This window comes from Pan paniscus, chromosome 6, assembly GCF_029289425.2.
Source record: "Pan paniscus chromosome 6, NHGRI_mPanPan1-v2.0_pri, whole genome shotgun sequence".
Taxonomy (NCBI): domain Eukaryota; kingdom Metazoa; phylum Chordata; class Mammalia; order Primates; family Hominidae; genus Pan; species Pan paniscus.
The window spans coordinates 158,986,935-159,004,340 of record NC_073255.2 but is presented as its reverse complement, the minus strand read 5'-3'; the positions used below and the strand labels follow the sequence as shown (position 1 = coordinate 159,004,340).

Genomic DNA, 17,406 nt, shown 5'->3' with positions numbered 1-17,406 from the left:
TATATATACATCTTCATGTTGACAAGATGAATCTTAGGATGTTGCTTAAAAGATGAGTTGTGAACTGTTTTATTACAGTGAACTGAATTGTTTATCAAAGTGTGGACTCAAATTTGCTATTGCATTATGCTTCTTTAATTTTTGCTTTTTTGAGTATATTTTGGAAGCATGGACCTTTTTCATTCAATCCATTTACCATTATTCTTTTTAATGTCTGAATTATCCCAAAATTGGTTAGTGTGAGTCCTTCCAAGGGGGCTTCTCTGTCCTTTGGATGTGAATCCATTTACCTTTGAGCTTTCTTGTTTCTTAGAATAACAAATTGTCCTAGTCTCACCTTGTACCTTTCCTGCCCCACATCAGGAAATTAATAATTTCACCAAGAAGACTTGTTTTCTTTTATTATGTAGAGACCAAGATCTGGTATCTGATGTTAAGCATGTTTATTGTTACTGAGATACTGTTGCTCTTAGGCTCTATTAGTGTACAGAGTTTAGAAATATACACAAACAGTTGCCCACACATATATATATATATATATATTATTTAATCATGAGTTAATACTGATACTAAAAGACCTCCAGAGGAAAAATTAATGTCCAGGAAAATTAAAATTTAACATTGCACAACTTTTTACCTTTAAAATTTTATATTTGCATCTGTTTTATCCAACAGTAAAAATCTTAATTCTTTAATATTAATGCATATTGTTTGCTTTATCCTATGATATGTATAAATAGTGTCAGGATCACAATACTATTATTACAACTAATAGTAAGCCCACTAAATGAAGTTTACTATTTCTTTGATTTTTTTTTTTTTTTGCCTTTAGAATATATCTGACAATGAATATTCAGAGTGTTGTATTAAAAAACTTATTTGAATTTTTTTTGGTGTGGTTTCGTCATCAATCTAATATCCATCTGGATTTATATATTATTGTTTCTATTCAGTTTTAATGTTTGCTTTCCCATTTTTGATTTAATTTTGTTTTTCAAAGTAGAACATTTACAAATTCCAGAAATGAAGTCATGTTTTCATTTTAATCCCCTACATCCAATTCTCACCCACCCCAAAGAGGTTACTTTTGTTTCTGATCTATCATTCTTTTGTCTTTTTTTTTTTTTTGCAAAAATAAACACCTGTGTGTGTATTTACATATTTATTTCCCTTTTGTTCTTATACAGAAGGCTGTCTACTATATACACTCTTTTAACCTTGCTTTCTTTCTTTAGTAACAACATATCTTGAACATTGCTCTATGTAAGTTCTTAGAGAGATTTCATTTCATTTCCTGGCTGTGTGATAAGCACTCCATTGTACAGATTTACCATGGTTTATTTACCAATCTACTACAAATGAGAAAATGGACTGTTTTTGAAGAAACCAGGGAGAAATTGTATATTCATCCTTTAACTATCTCTGTTATTCATCTCTACTTTCCTTTGAAGTAGATTCCTAACTAAACTTATCTTTTGTTCAATTGCTCTTTTAATTCTGCTTGGGTTATACCTCTTTATTTAAAAATCAGATATGTCTGTCTGTTGCTTCCATGTACTAGTTATGCAATCTCAATTAAGTTTGTAAGCCTCAGGTTTCCCATTGATTGAATGAGGATTATAATTGTACTTACCTCATGAGAGTTGTATGAAATTTAAATGAGATAATTCATGCAAAGAGCTTAGCAAAGTACATGTAATTTATTAATACATATCAATGATTGTTACTTATTACCCAATAAAGCTCGTATTAGCCATGATGACATTCAACCTATATTTCCAAATCGGTTTACTCGTATGTTGTAAATGTCTCTTTACTTCTCTCTTTGTATTTTTATATATGCCTTCAATGCCTCTTACTGATATTACCATCTTGTGTTTGCCATCTTCATTTCTCTAAGTTTCAGGTAGCCTTTCAGATTAATTTAAATTCTCATATTTCTTTGGTATCCTACCTTTCAGATTAATTTAATTTTCATATTTTTTTGATCATCCTACTTAGGAATTATCTCAATATCAGTTAAAGTAGCATATCACTTAGATACTGCTGATCATGTTTTGTATTTTTCATTTACTCCAATCCAGAGTACTTTTTACTGTATTTTGTGAGCTCCTTTATACAAGGGATCTTGACAATCTTTCCTTGTATCTTAGCATCTCATCTCTAGCACGGACTAATGTACAGTAAGGATAGTAATAAATACTAACTGGGTAAACACTGAAAAATAAATGTTATAATTATGTCTTATCTTTTAAAAATACAACTAATAAATCACAATATGGCATTTAATATTTCAGTGTACTGTTGGTACAAAATATACATTTCACAAGTATGCTTAAGTCACATGTGCTAGTGCATATGACCAAATTATAAACTCTTCTTAAACATACATATATATATATGCTGTGTTTTCTAATTGTTTAATGCTGTAAGAGTTGACATGATAGATTTATCTTTAGCCAACAAGTACAAACATTACAAGCAGTTGTTCTATTATTTGTTCTAATTCATACAGATTTTATTCCTTCAAAAGATTTGTTGTGCCTTTGCTACACATTTTGCTCAAGAAAACATGGATATTACAAATCAGGATAATAACCTTTAATCATAATTACAATTTCAGGACTATGTCAAAGCTGGTGGCATTCTTCAGGAGGATATTTCTGAAGCTTGTCTAATTTTAGGAGTTAAAAGACCTCCAGAGGAAAAATTAATGTCCAGGAAGACTTATGCATTTTTCTCCCACACAATAAAAGCTCAGGAGGCCAATATGGGCTTGTTGGATGAGATTCTAAAACAGGTAATTAGTGATTAATATTTATAAATATTAATGTAGAAAAATAATATTTTTTACTTTTAACCCCCAAATGGAGTTTTAGTCTTCTTTTCTTCTTTAGTTTAAGAGAAACATTGCATTCCTTTTATATTCTGAAATGGATAGAATGATAAAAGCTCTTACCCTAAACAATTTACCAATTTATAAGGTCAATTGGCTGTATACTACCAAATAGAATTTTAGAGCTGAAAATAACCTCAGGGATCATATAATCTACTACCTTGTTTTTCAGATGGGATTTTTTTTTGAGATGGAGTCTTGCTCTGTCATCCAGGCTGGAGTATAGTGGCACAATCTCGGCTCACTGCAACCTCCGCCTCCCAGGTTCAGGTGATTCTCCTGCCTCAGCCTCCTGAGGAGCTGGGACTACAGGCGCCAGCCAACACGCCCAGCTAATTTTTTGTATTTTTAGTAGAGATGGGGTTTCACTATGTTAGCCAGCATCGTCTCAATCTCCTGACCTCGTGATCCGCCCACCTCAGCCTTCCAAAGTGCTGGGATTACAGACATGAGCCACCGTGCCTGGCCGAGACAATTTTTACATTTATTCACATTCATAAGGGAAAATGCATTTTTGAGATAGAAATACTATGAAAAAAACTAGCAGCTGTTTAAAACACAAGATATTCATTTAACAAATATTTATTCAGTGCTGATACTGTGTCTGACACTGTTTGTTCCAATGAAAGAGTAAAAGAGTAAAGTATCTTTATTTTCACAAAGCTTACATTCTAGTGGGAGGAGACAGATAATCAATGAATAAGACATCTAATATCCACTTGGGAATATGTGTGATGAAGATAAATATAATATTGAAGGAGAAAAGGAGTCCTGGGCACTGGGAGGTGATGATGCTATTTTAAGTAGGATGGTCAGGGAGGACCCCATTGTGAAAGTGGCATTGAGCAACAATCTGAAGGAGGTGAAGGACCGAGCCAATACATCTGAGATGAGTCTTTTAAGCAGACAGAATAGTAATGCAAAGGCCTGAAGGTCTTTTTGAGTGTGGGGTTAGAGTAGACCATGTTCAAAAATGCTTATTTTGTCTCTTGTGTCAACAATGGTTGGAGGTGGGAGGAGGAGAGCAACATTACTAAGAAGGCTGCTAACCCAGGCTGGTCTAGACTGCAAGTCACAAGTGATGGTGGCCTGCACCTGGAAGAAATGGTGGAAGAGAAAGTTGTGAAATGTGGACAAATCTTGGATATGTTTTAGAGGTGGATCCTACAGGATTCACTGATGACATAAAGGTGGAATATGAAAAAAGGAGAGCAGTCAGGAATGACTCCAGGTTTTGGCCTGAGCTACTTGAAGCAATTGCCATGGAATGACATGATGCCACTACAAGAGAAAAAGGCTTCGGTGGGCAAATCAAGAGTTGAGTTTAGGGTCTGCCAAGTTTAATATTCTATTAGACATTTAAAGGGATAATCTAAGAGGGCTGTTGGATATGAGTCTGAAGCTCAGGAGGGCGGCTTCTCCTGACATACATTTTGTAGTTGTGAGAGACCAGGTGGTGTCTAGAGCCACGAGAATGGATGCGCCTAGGAAGGGAGTATAGAAAAAGAAGTCTAAGGTCCACATCTTCAAGATGTTAGAGCTAGGATCCGAGATTAGGGCAGAGGATTGGAGGGTTCATAAACAGTAAAAGCAATGGAAAATACCTATTATATAGGAGTGTAAAATACTTCCAATTGATTCCAAATACAGTAGACCAGGGTGACAGTTAATTTGTAGTATTTCTAAAGAATAAGTTCAAAAGTAATTAATGGAAATAATACTATAGAAAGAATGTTCCACTTTAAGCAAATAAAGTATTTATAAATTACTTTAGAACCTTTATTTGTTATTTTAACTTTTGTTCATTATAAGAAAATTTTAAAAAACTGACCTAACAGGGCTGCTTTTGGGCAGCATTTTGTAACCAATTACTTGGAGTTGGAAGAATGATAAACATTCTTAAATTCATGAACATGATAAAAATTATACGATCTTTGAGGAAATAAAATTACTGTTTAAAATAGTGTATAATTACAATACACTAATATGTTTTAAGCATGAATTACTAATGCTTTCCTGAGAGAGGAAAGGTTTTCAAGGAAAGAGGAAGAATATGTTTTTAGTGAAGGCAAGGAAGAGAAATGACATAAAGGTGGAATATGAGAAAAGGAGAGGAGTCAGGAATCACTCCAGGTTTTATCCTGAGCTACTCGAAGGAATCGTGTACTACTTTTAATAGGAAGGTTACCTGTAAAAGGAAGGAGAGGGAAAAAGAAAAAGAGAGGAGAAGGAGGAAGAGAGAGAAAAATATCTGTGCTCGGACTTGAAAGAGTGTTATTTTCCAGGTTGAGAGAGAGTGTTATTTTCCAGGTAGAAGAGACTTGAGTGTACTTAGAATGGTTGAGAAAGAATGTAAAGAGGGATGATGCAAGAAAGAGGTAATAGTTCAAGAAGAGTGGTCTTGGAGGACATGAGAGAAGCTGGGATCTAGGTCACAGAGATTCGTCTCAAAAGGGATCTGTTTTCTTTGACCAGAAGGAAGGATGTAAGGATGAGAGGGGCTTTAGACATGTTTATAGATGGTGCTGGGTGGATGGGGGCAGAAAGTTAAAGGAAATTCTACCTTTATTATTTCATTGCTTACCATCAAGGGGGGTATAGCACCTGCTACAAACATTTTTTCATTTCTAATTACAAGCCTACCATTGGTTTGCTACCTGGCGTTTTCTAAATATTTCATGGTATACCTGATGGTAGCTTCTGTTAGCAAGTTAAGGTGTATTTCAGAGGAAAAAATGTGAAATATTTACTTGCTCATATATGTCTTTACTTGTTAAAATTGAGCTTAATGGGTCCAGTTGAAATTTTTTTATCCTCTTTTCAGGAAATTCGCCTTATTGATTATGAGAAAATGGTGGATCATAGAGGAGTACGGGTAGTGGCATTTGGACAGTGGGCTGGTGTGGCAGGTAAGTATGCCAGGGCTTACATCCCCCACTTTCTAAATTGGCTTGGGGAATAACTGTGAGTTTTCTCTTTTCTGTGGCAAGGGGATAGGAGTGTTTATTTCCATGGAAAAAATTAAAATGAAGGTATGCTGAAGGATGATGAATACAAGTGGAATAAAGTATGAAGATAAATGGTTAAAAACATTTTATTGCAAAAATTCAAAGGAAAAAGCAGGGAGAAGGATAACAACTACAAACAAGCCCTGATTTTTAGGTAGTTCCTTTCGAAAGGCTAGAAGGAGATACCAGTTCGGTAATGAGACGTTGAGAATTAGAAGATAGGGAGAAATAGAAAGGGAAAAAAGGTCCAGGGGCAGGAATTTTGTCCAGTTAATTCTTTGAACCTTGTTTGGTTAAGAAACACCACAATATGTTGTAGCTCTGTTTCAGATCAGACTACTTGCAGGTCTAATAAGGAAGGTCATGACTTCAGTACTATTTGTTTGACCTTGTTATATAAAAATAGAAGATTCCTTATGTAAAAAGTAAAAGTAGAGGTTCCTCTTCAAAGACTTTCGTCCCCATTTAATTAGGAATAAATAGTAACTTCTCTTAGAAGCAAAATTTATTCAGACCTGTGCTTCTAAATATTTGCCCCGGCAGGCTTATACTGGTCCAAGCAAGCATTAAGTCATAGCCTGTTCCTCTTCCTCATTTAAAAGTGTTTTTACCTTTCTCAGCATTCCACAAGTTACTTCCTCCTTCCTTTGTTCTCCTCTACCTTTGCCTCTTTTAAAAAGTTCTAAGTTGCTAGCCAATAGGAACAAATACAGAACGTGAGGTCTTGTTCCAGCCAGTGGAAACCGGACACAGCAGTAGGGTGGACGTGTCAGGTTATAAATGACCCTGTCTCTTTTGTTCGGTGTACTCTTGTGGCAAAACTGCTGGTGAGTGTACTCTTTCTGCAGGAAGTAAAAATGGCCTTACTAAATAAATTAAATTTATGTTCATGTGCTGTTTCTTTACGGCACCAGGGAACAAGCATTTCAAACACTTATGGCTTATGTCATTCTGCTTATTATTAATATTATACTTGAATCCACCTGCTTTTTAAATAATAAAGAAATCTAAGCAAAAATGTGAAATTCAAAAAATTCTTTTACTTAAAACCAATTCAGGCAGGGCATGGTGGCTCATGCCTGTAATCCCAGCACTTTGGGAGGCTGAGGCGGGCGGATCATTTGAGGTCAGGAGTTTGAGACCAGCCTGACCAATATGGTGAAATCCCTTCTCTACTAAAAATACAAAAATTAGCCGTTGGTGGTGCATGTCTATAATCCCAGCTACTCAGAAGGTTGAGGCATGAGAATTGCTTGAACCCAGGAGGCAGAGTTTGCAGTGAGCCGAGATCACGCCACTGCACTCCAGTTTGGGCAACAGAGCAAAACTCTGTCTTTAAAAACAAACAAACAAATTCATTGTTTTTATTCACTCACCTCATATCTTTCCTCACCCAACACCCAAATCAGCTCTATTAAACTAACAGAAAATTAAATTTCTTAGTATAAAAGCAGTAATAGAGAGACCTCTGATGACTATGATTCCTAGGGCCTTTCAGGACCCATCCAGATGAGGGTTTTATTTACCTAGACAGAATTAATACGTTGGAATTAAGTTGATTTATTTAGAAGTCACCATATTCAGAAGTAGGACCACATCCATGAATAGGATGTGGTTCATGTTCTTAGAGAAGCATTCAGGAAAGTAAACACAAATACAATGCTAGTGCTAATTGCTATAAGAAAGGTATTTGAGACTGGGTGCGGTGGCTCACACCTGTAATCCCAGCACTTCGGGAGGCCGAAGAGGGCAGATCACCTGAGGTCCAGAGTTCAAGACCAGCCTGGCCAACATGGTGAAACCCCATCTCTACTAAAAATACAAAAATTAGCCGGGCGTGATGGTGGGTGCCTGTAATCCCAGCTACTTGGGAGGCTGAAGCAGGAGAATCGCTTGAACCTGAGAGGTGGAGGTTGCAGGAAGCTGAGATCATGCCATTGCACTCCAGCCTGGGAGACAGAGTAAGACTCCATCTCAAAAAACAAACAAACAAACACACAAAAAACAAACAAAACAAAAGGTATTTGAACTTGGCTGTTGCAAAAGCTTTCTTTTAAAAAGTGCCTTTGAAGGTGAGATCTGAAGAATGATTAAAAATGATTCAGGGAAGTAGGCGAGGACAGTACAAGTGTGCAAAGCTCAAAGTGAAGAGGGGGAAAATAATAGTTTTGAGGAATAGAAATAAGTTCAGTATAATTAGAGTGTATATGGAAATAACTATATGTGGTTCTTATAAGTATTTAGAAGGTGGAATTCACAGGATGTGGTGACTGATTGGATGTAGGAGTGAGGGGGTGAGGGAGACACAATAAAGATGACTTGCAGGTTACCAACTTGGACAGTGATTCAGTTCTTTCAGTACCCACAGGAATGGAGGAAGAATTTGGGGGAAGAGAGTAAATGAGTTCTGTATAGGACAATGTATTAGTAGATTACATACTAAGTTGCTATAATGGAGACTCCACAAAACAGAGCTTACATAAGCTAGAAGTCCAGGAGTAAGAAGTCTAGGGATGGTGGAATGACAGGAAGCCTTTGCTATTGTCAACACTTGGCTTTCATTTCTAAGGTGACCCTTCAGGTTGCTATTTTCCAGTCAGTGGAAAGGGGAGAAAGGAAGTAAGGCAAGTAGCTTCCTTTCTAAGGATGTGACCAAGAATCTGAACATATTATTTCTGCTCATACCCATTGGTCAAAATTGACTGAGAAATGTAATCTATAACTGGGCAAATATGTCTGCTGCAAAAACCATGTGCCCTCCATCTGTGAAAGATTAACTGAGGTCAGACTTACTATCCTGTCATTAACCAACTAGAAAAATTGAATGAGATATAGAAAACAATGTTATCAGACATTGGACAACAGGCAGTACAGACTTGTGATCCTTGATAGATGGAAAATAGATGAGGTGAGCTCTATGTTCACCCTGGCTTTCTGTCTGGAGAAATTATCAGATGGTATGAATATGGAAATGTGACGCAAAGCTTGGTGAACTCAATAAGCTGAGGAGATAGGAGTTGGGGAGCCTGAGTTGGCTGGACTTGACAACACATAGTACCAAACAGTGAGGAGCTATGCAGAAATGGTGTTCCAGAAATATGCTTAGGGGTCTTGCTAAGTGGAGGATGAAAATTCATGAGACTGGCTTAGGAACAATTTGTGGAAAAGAACAATTGCCAGGGAACTCTATGGAAAACTGTTCTCAGAGTTTGTCCCATCAGCCAGAGTGGAGAGACTTAACTGAATGTATAAGGCTTTCAGGGAAGCCCTGAAGTGTGTGGCTAAACCAGCTCTTAATAAAGCCTACTCTACATTCATTTCTATAAAAGCTTAAAAATGAGCCTAATGTCTACTTTGAGAGAGATGCAATTAGCACACAAGCAGATTAAAACAGCTATAATAAATGTTCAGTATGTTCACGTTTTAAATGGAAACATAAACAAAATGAGGAGAGAAATAGAGGAAATCAGTCCATCTACCTATCAATCAATAGATACCACGGAGGAAAATCTATACATAAGCAGAGGATTAGAGAACATATATAGATTTTCTTCTGTAGTGTCTATTGATTGATAGATACATGGTGGATAGATTGATTTCCTGTACTCCTCATTTTGTTTGTGTTTTCATTTAATCCTTGAGCACATTGACCAGCATCTCTGTCATTTCTTGTTTCTGGGATTGTTTCCGTTGTTGATTATCTCCAGGTTAATGTTCCATTGCAAGACTCATAATTTTTTACTGAATGCCAGACATTGTTCATTTTACATTGTTGATAGATTTTGTTGTTTTCCTTTTAGGAGCATTGGGCTTTGTTCTAATAGGCAATTGTTTGTGGATTACATTGATTCTCTTAAGGCTTGTTTTCCTTTCACCTGCCTCTCTTCCTTCTGGGACTCCAAATACACACGTATTAGAGCATTTGTTCACCACCTGTCACTTAAATTCTGGTTTTTTTTCTCAGTCTTTTTCTCTTTTTATGCTCCATTTTGTTTAATTTCTACTGCAGTGAGGAAGGAAGAAAGGAAAGAAATCATGACCGGAACATTCCCATATCTTGATAAAAATTATAAATACACAGATAAGTGAAGTTCAATAAACCCCAAGCCAAAAATAGAAATAAAAAATCACAAAGAAAATGACAGTAGAACCATCATAATTGTCTTGCTAAAAAATAATGATAAAAACATTGAAAATAAATGGGAAAAAGGAACCATATACATAGAATAACTAAGATAAACATCAAACTTCTAATCAGAAACAGTTTAAGCTAGCAGAAAGTGGAGCAACATCTTTAAAGTGCTGAAAGAAAACAAACAACTTATAATTTTATGCACAGTACAATATATTTCCAAAGACAATATCTTTTCAATATCTTTCTGGACATCTTTCTAGAAAATGAAGATTAAACACAGATTTTCTGGTCAAATGAAAGCTGATAAAATTCACTGACATAGAAGTATTTAAAAAATTTCTCAAGCAGAAGGAAATGAAGTCAGTTGAAAACATGGATTGAATTAAAGGAATAAAGAACACTACAAATGGTAGAATGTAAACAAACATAAAAAACATCATATCTTATTTTAAAACTTTTCTTTAGGGCTGGGCCCAGTCGCTCACTTTGGGAGTCCAGGGCAGGCTGATTGCTTGAGCTCAGGAGTTTGAGACCAGCCTGGGCACACGATGAAGTCCCATCTCTACAAAAAAATGCAAGAGTAGCTGGGCTTGGCGGTGCGTGCCTGTCATCCCAGCTGCTTGGGAGGCTGAGGTGGGAGGATTGCTTGAGTCTGGGAGGTTGAGGCTGCAGTGAACTGTGTTCATGCCACTACACTCCAGCCTGGGTGACAAAGTGAGTTAACTGTCTCAAAAAACAAAAAAATTCTTTAAAAGATAATTGATAGTTTCAAATGAAACAATGTATTGTGATATTCATAACACAGGTAGAAATAAAACTTATGTCACCAATAATGATGGACAGGTGAAAAGGAATAGAGCCATACTTTTGTAACAAGTTTATTTTATTATACCGGAAGTAGTATAATATTACTTGATAGTTGACTATAATAAGATAAAGATGCATATGGTAACCTAGAACAATGATTAAAAATAAAACAAGGCTCTAAAGCTAATAAGCCAATAATGGATGTAAAATTCATACTAAGAAATACACAGTTCAAGCAAAAATACAAGAAAAAGGGCATTAAAAAAACAAAGTACAAATGAAATAAGAACACAAACAGCAACATGGTAGCTTTAAATTTAGCTATATCAATAGTTACATTAATGGCCTAAAAACTCCCAGATAGGCTATAGAATGAGTCACAAAATAATTTTTGATAAATTTGAAAGTCTGAAATCATACAGTATGTATTCTGACTGTAATAGAATTGACCTAGAAGTTTTTATAGAAAGATATTTGGAAATTTTCCAAATATTTGGGAGATATTCAATGTAATTTTGAATAACTGATGGATTAAGAAGAAATCACAGGAAAATTAGAAGACATTTTTAAGAGAATAAAAATTTAAAGTATAGCTTATCAAAATGTGTGGGGTATAAAGTAGCAATTAGAAAGAAATTTACAGCATTTAATTCTTTTATTAGAGAAGACAGTTTTTAAATTAATAATTTGTGCTTCCACTATAAGAAGCTAGAAAATCAAAGAGAAATTAAATCAAACGCAAGTAGAAAGAAATAAATAATAAAGATACAGAGAAAATTAATCAAACTAAAACAGGAAAAGAATAGAGAAAATCAATGAAACCAAAACCTGGTTCTCTGAAAAACATCAATAAAATTAATTAACATCTAGGTAGACTGATAGAAAAAGAGCGAAGACAATATTTACTAAGAAGGAATACTAGGGGGCCATCACTATATCTTTTAAATATTAAAAGGATAAAGGAATATTATGAATAGGTCAATGAATTTGGCAACCTTGATGAACTAGATAAATTTTCAAAATGTACAAATTACCAGAATCAGCTCAAGAAGAAATTGAAAACTTAAGTATCAAGGTACAAACTAAATTCCACTAATAGGCATTTATTAAGAGAAATAAAATATTTTATACAAAGAATTTTTTTATAGCAACTCCATTTATAATAGCCTGGAAACAACCCAAATGATGAGCAGAGAAATCAACTGAAATAGAAATGGGAAACTCTTCAACAATAAAAGACTATACTGATACACACAAAATATGTATGAATCTCAAAAACACGATGCTGAGTAAAAGCCAACACATTGTAAAAGAGTACAATTGACCCTTGAACAACACGAGTTTGAACTGCATGAGTCCGCTTATATTCATGGGATGCAAAATCCACCTTTATGGGGGGCCACCTTTTCATACAGGCAGGTGTCACAGAACTGACTGTGGGACTTGAGTATGCCCAGATTTTAACATATGTAGGGGTCTTAGAACGAACCCCCTGCATATACTGAGAGACGACTGCTTAAAATTTCGTTTATATGTAACTTTAGAAGAACTTAATCTATAGAGAGAGAAAGATCAGTAGTTGTGGAGACCAGGAGTTGGTGAAATACTCTGTATCTTGATCATGGCGGTAATAACACAGATGTGTATATTTGTTAACAGTTACCAAACTATACATTTTAAATGGGTGCATTATGTTGTATGTAAACTATTTCTTTATAAGTTGACTTTAGAAAAATGACAAAAGAAAATTTGGTAGGGATGTTTGTTGGGGGTGAGGATGGGGAATGGAGGAGCATGGAAAGTTCTTTCCTAAAAAGAATAAGGAAAGAATGGATGCTCAGGTCTTTGCTGCAGGGATGCTGAATTTTAGCTTTCTGAAGAACATCCAAATTCAGACAGACATAAAAAGGTGGCTGGCTAAGTTTTGAAATCAAAAGAAAGATCTGTTTTCAAGAGAGAGACTTGAAGTCGTCTGCATATAGATAGTACTTGAAATTTAGGACTAGATGAGATTACCTAAGGGACAAATGTAGATATGGAAGAAAATAGAGCCCAGGACATAATCCTGAGGGTGAATAATATAAAAGGAATTGCCACAGGAAGAGGGTCCTACAGAAACGTAGGATTAAAAATTTCAAGTTGGGATGCTGAGGGGCACTCTTCGTTTCAACAAAGAAGAGGTCTGCATTGCCAAGTACTTCTGATCTGATCTACAATGTGTCCACTGAGTTTAGCTATTTAGGTCACTAAATAGATGATGGGAGCCCTAGGGTTAATGGTGACTTTGTTTTTGTTTGTTCATTTGTTTTTGTTATGGGAGGCATGGGAGCATGTTTAAATGCTGATAAGAATGAAGCAATAGGGAAGGATAGTGAGGGGAGTAACTCAGTAATAAATTCCTTGGGTGACAGGAAGGGATGGGATCCGGAGCCAAGGTGGAGAGATTAGCCTTAGATAAGAAGAGGAACATTCTTCCTATTTTATCAGGATTGAAGGTGGAAGGAATAGGTGGGGATGCATTTGGGTTAGTGCATTTGATGGCAGAAAGTTGAGAGGATGGATACAATCTACTGAGGCCTCTTCTAAATCTGAGATGCGTGACCTGTGCTTCTGCAGGGCACCATGCAGATTGGAGAACGAGCAGAGAGAACAGCTTAAATTCTTCCCAACTAATAGTCTTTCTATTGGTCTGATTCTGTAACAGGAATGATCAACATTTTACATGGAATGGGTTTAAGGCTTCTTGCTTTGGGACATCACACACCTTTTATGGTAAGAGATGTTTATTTTGCTAATTTTTTTGAAAACACATCTCACACCTTAATAATAAAAAAATGCTGAGCTGGTGGACTAACTTGAGTTGTGTATGTTTGTTTTCAGCACATTGGCATGGCTCATAACTACAGGAATAGCAGTCAGGCTGTGCAAGCTGTCCGTGATGCTGGCTATGAAATATCTTTGGGTTTGATGCCTAAGTCAATAGGACCCTTAACATTTGTGTTCACAGGAACTGGTAATGTTTCTAAGGTAACTTTTACCTGACTTCCTTTTGTAAAACAATCCAAAACTTTGAAACTAACCCAAATGATGTGGGCAGGCATTTTGTGGGTATTTCAAATGGACTGGAGATTCTATTTTAGGCACTTTTCTTACCAATGTATTTTTCTCATAGTGAAAAGTAGTAATGATCTAAATATGTGTGTATGTGTGTATGTGTATGTGTGTGTATATATATGTGTGTGTGTATGTGTAAGTGTATATGTGTGTGTATATCTATACACATACATACACACATATAGCTTTTAGTTTATTGCTAGCTATCTGAGTCTTGGAATACTTTTTCTTCGTTTCTTTTTCTTTTTTTAAAAGAGATAATTCGGCCAGACATGGTGGCTCACGCCTACAATCCCAGTGCTTTGGGAGGCCGAGGCAGGCGGATCACCTGAGGTCAGGAGTTCGAGGCCAACCTGGCCAATATGGTAAAACACCACCTATACCAAAAATACAAAAATTAGCCAGGCATGGTGACACACACCCATAATCCCGGCTACTAAGGAGGCTGAAGCAGGAGAATCGCTTGAACCCGGGAGGCAAATGTTGCAGTGAGCCGAGATTGCACCACTGCACTCCAGCCTGGGTGACAGAGCGAGACTCTGTCTCAAAATAAAATAAATAAATAAATAAATAGATAAATAAATAAATAAGATAATTCATTGTTACCAGTGTAAAGGTCTGTTCTGAGGGTGATCTGTTTTACCTCCATCACCAAAATGTCCACGAGTTTGAAAGTGACCTCACGATAACCATTTTTTAAGACTACTTGGAGTTTTGCAAACAAGATGTTAGGAAGATTCATTTAAGACTGGAATTCATGCTTTCTTCCTTCTCTGGTGGTTTTAAGAATGTGTTTGTAATCTCCTATAGAAACTTGTCATTGTAAAATAATTCCTGCTTCAAAGAAAATATTTTACAAATAGGATGTCATTCTTATTATATTGTGAGGTAAGCATCTGATTATTTCTTTTGTAGGAAATATAATTTCCCCATTTGAAATAATTTCTGCAGTGGATCTAAAATAAATGGAAATATTTTTTCCCTCATTTCTAAACACTCTTATTGATACTCTGAGTAGCTTAAGTAAAAAAGAAAAAAATTAAAGCCCTTTCTAAGTGTGCTGTTCTAACAGGAATAAAAGCTAGCTAGCAGGCTGGTTGTAAGCAACTCATCTGTATTTCTGTGTTGCAGTCCTGGTTGTAGGGAAGGCAAGTGGAGCTATGTAATTGTTGGGAAAATGATCAGATCTTTGCAGAAAACCATGTTGGTTCTTTTTCTATTGATTTTTGGATTTTTACTCATGTGTTATTTGTAGGGAGCCCAAGCAATCTTTAATGAGCTACCTTGTGAATATGTGGAGCCCCATGAATTAAAAGAAGTTTCCCAAACTGGAGGTAAGGGACAGGAGATGACTTTTAATGTTTTTAACAGTCTATGTTATAATATTTTATCACCATAAATTTTTATTATTTGTCACCCACTTTACTAATTTCTTTCTTCTTTGCAAGACCTCAGAAAAGTGTATGGGACGGTGTTAAGTCGTCATCATCATCTTGTCAGGAAAACAGATGCTGTGTATGATCCTGCAGAGTATGACAAACATCCGGAGCGCTACATAAGTCGTTTTAATACTGATGTGAGTATCATATTCACCTTTTAAGTTGGTTGCTTATGATACAGTGTAGGTAGACTATTTTCAAGGAGAGAAATTATGAATTGTACATTGGCTTTCAGTTTTCCTGTTGTGAGTCCTTTGGGTATCATGATTTGGCCTTTGGAGCTATCATCTTTTATGGTATTTGGAGTAGTCTCGCTTAGTGCTTTTGGTGGTTTCTGTGGATACACTCTTTGTTTCACTGTCTCCATTTCTGCTTCAGGTCTACATGTGCCCAATAGCTCTAAGCCATTTCCTGTGCGTTACTGTTTTCTGTATTTATCCTGGACTAGTTAGCACTGTGGGCAGAGCATAATGCCTATGACATTTGGTCTCAACATGGCCACAAATTGCAACCATAATCTTAGCCAGCAATCTTGAAATGCATGCCATTGATTATCAGGGTGAGGGTTAAATAGCGTTCCTATATAAGTGCAGACCATCCCCACTGAATGAAAAAGCTATTATACTTACAAATCAAATCCTTCGATGCGACACACATCTTATAAGAAATAAAATATATTTGCGTGCTCTATAGTCATTGGCCATGCAACATTCTTCCCCCAGATAAACTAACAAACCAAAAAATACATAAAACAAAAAATGCATGCATTTATTGTGAAAAAGAATGCTTTAAATAATTTTAAATATGTTTGACCAACATAGCATTTTCAGATTCTGGTATGAAATTTAGCCCTTATATCATGCAGGGCATGTTAGGGAAAAGAATTCTTACCTTCAGCTTGAGATGTTTGAAGAAGAAAAATTATGAACATAGTTTCAAACTGAAAAATTTGGAATCTAAGAAATCTTTATTCCTTCTCATTTCCCCAATCACAGAAGTATTGGTGATTGGATGCATCCTAAAACTGATACTGACCTAGTTGCCATGTATGCATGTATGTAGCACATTGCTCCATAGAGCTTACAGATGTTATCCGATTTAATCTTCACAGCATTCCTTTGAGGAATGGGGTGCGTATTATCCCCATCTGGCAAGTAAGAAAAATAGAGCCCAGGGAAGTTGAGGTAGCATGATTTAGGTCATACCCTACTGATATTAGAGCTGGAAATATAATTTTAGGTCCACCGTTTTTTGTTTGTTTTTGTCCTTTCATTTTTCTTCGGCATGCAATACATTATGGAATGAACACACTAATGTATTTATAGTCATATATTTCTCTATCATAGGGTAATTCTATACTGAAATCTGGGTGGCTATTTAATATCTTTGCCTCAAAAGATGGACACTGACATGGACAATAAGAAAATCAATTAGAAGTTACATTTAATTATTTCTCATAGAATTTACTGATAGCTTTCTTTCAGTATACTGTGTTAAAATAGGCTATTTTCTATTTTCTTGAACCTGGAACTTGCATTACAGATTGCACCCTATACAACTTGCTTAATTAATGGAATCTACTGGGAACAAAACACTCCTCGCCTCCTAACCCGCCAAGATGCTCAGAGTCTCCTGGCTCCAGGCAAGTTCTCACCTGCTGGTGTGGAAGGCTGCCCTGCATTACCACACAAGTAAGGACTCTACTTCAGCAACGATAGTAGTTTTGACCAGCTGCTTCCATTATTAGAGGATCAAATATCACATATCAGAGGACTTGATTTCTAATGACTACTTCTCTGCCTTATCTTTCTTGACCTCTTGGCAGTACTCAACACTGTTAACCATCTCTCCTTTTTTTTTTTTTTAATTTTATTGTATGTATTTATCTTTAGAGATGGGGTCTTGTTATGTTTCCCAGGCTGGTCTAAATCTCTGGACCCCAAGCAGACCTCCTGCCTTGGCCTCCCAAGGTACTGGGATTATAGGCATGAGCCACCATGCCCAGCC

The 17,406-nt window shown here is 36.1% G+C and overlaps 1 protein-coding gene across 2 annotated transcripts in view; it reads left to right on the top strand.

The window, feature by feature from the left end:
• The window catches only part of AASS (aminoadipate-semialdehyde synthase), a 70,842-nt gene that overhangs the window by 12,205 nt on the left and 41,231 nt on the right, over nucleotides 1-17,406 (top strand). For both annotated transcript variants that reach the window (XM_003808635.5, XM_034964899.3), the window contains exons 3-9: nucleotides 2,624-2,800; nucleotides 5,721-5,805; nucleotides 13,551-13,618; nucleotides 13,727-13,873; nucleotides 15,216-15,294; nucleotides 15,409-15,536; nucleotides 16,942-17,090. In XM_003808635.5, coding sequence (XP_003808683.2) covers nucleotides 2,624-2,800; nucleotides 5,721-5,805; nucleotides 13,551-13,618; nucleotides 13,727-13,873; nucleotides 15,216-15,294; nucleotides 15,409-15,536; nucleotides 16,942-17,090 — 833 coding nt within the window. The remainder of the gene's footprint in view (nucleotides 1-2,623; nucleotides 2,801-5,720; nucleotides 5,806-13,550; nucleotides 13,619-13,726; nucleotides 13,874-15,215; nucleotides 15,295-15,408; nucleotides 15,537-16,941; nucleotides 17,091-17,406) is intronic.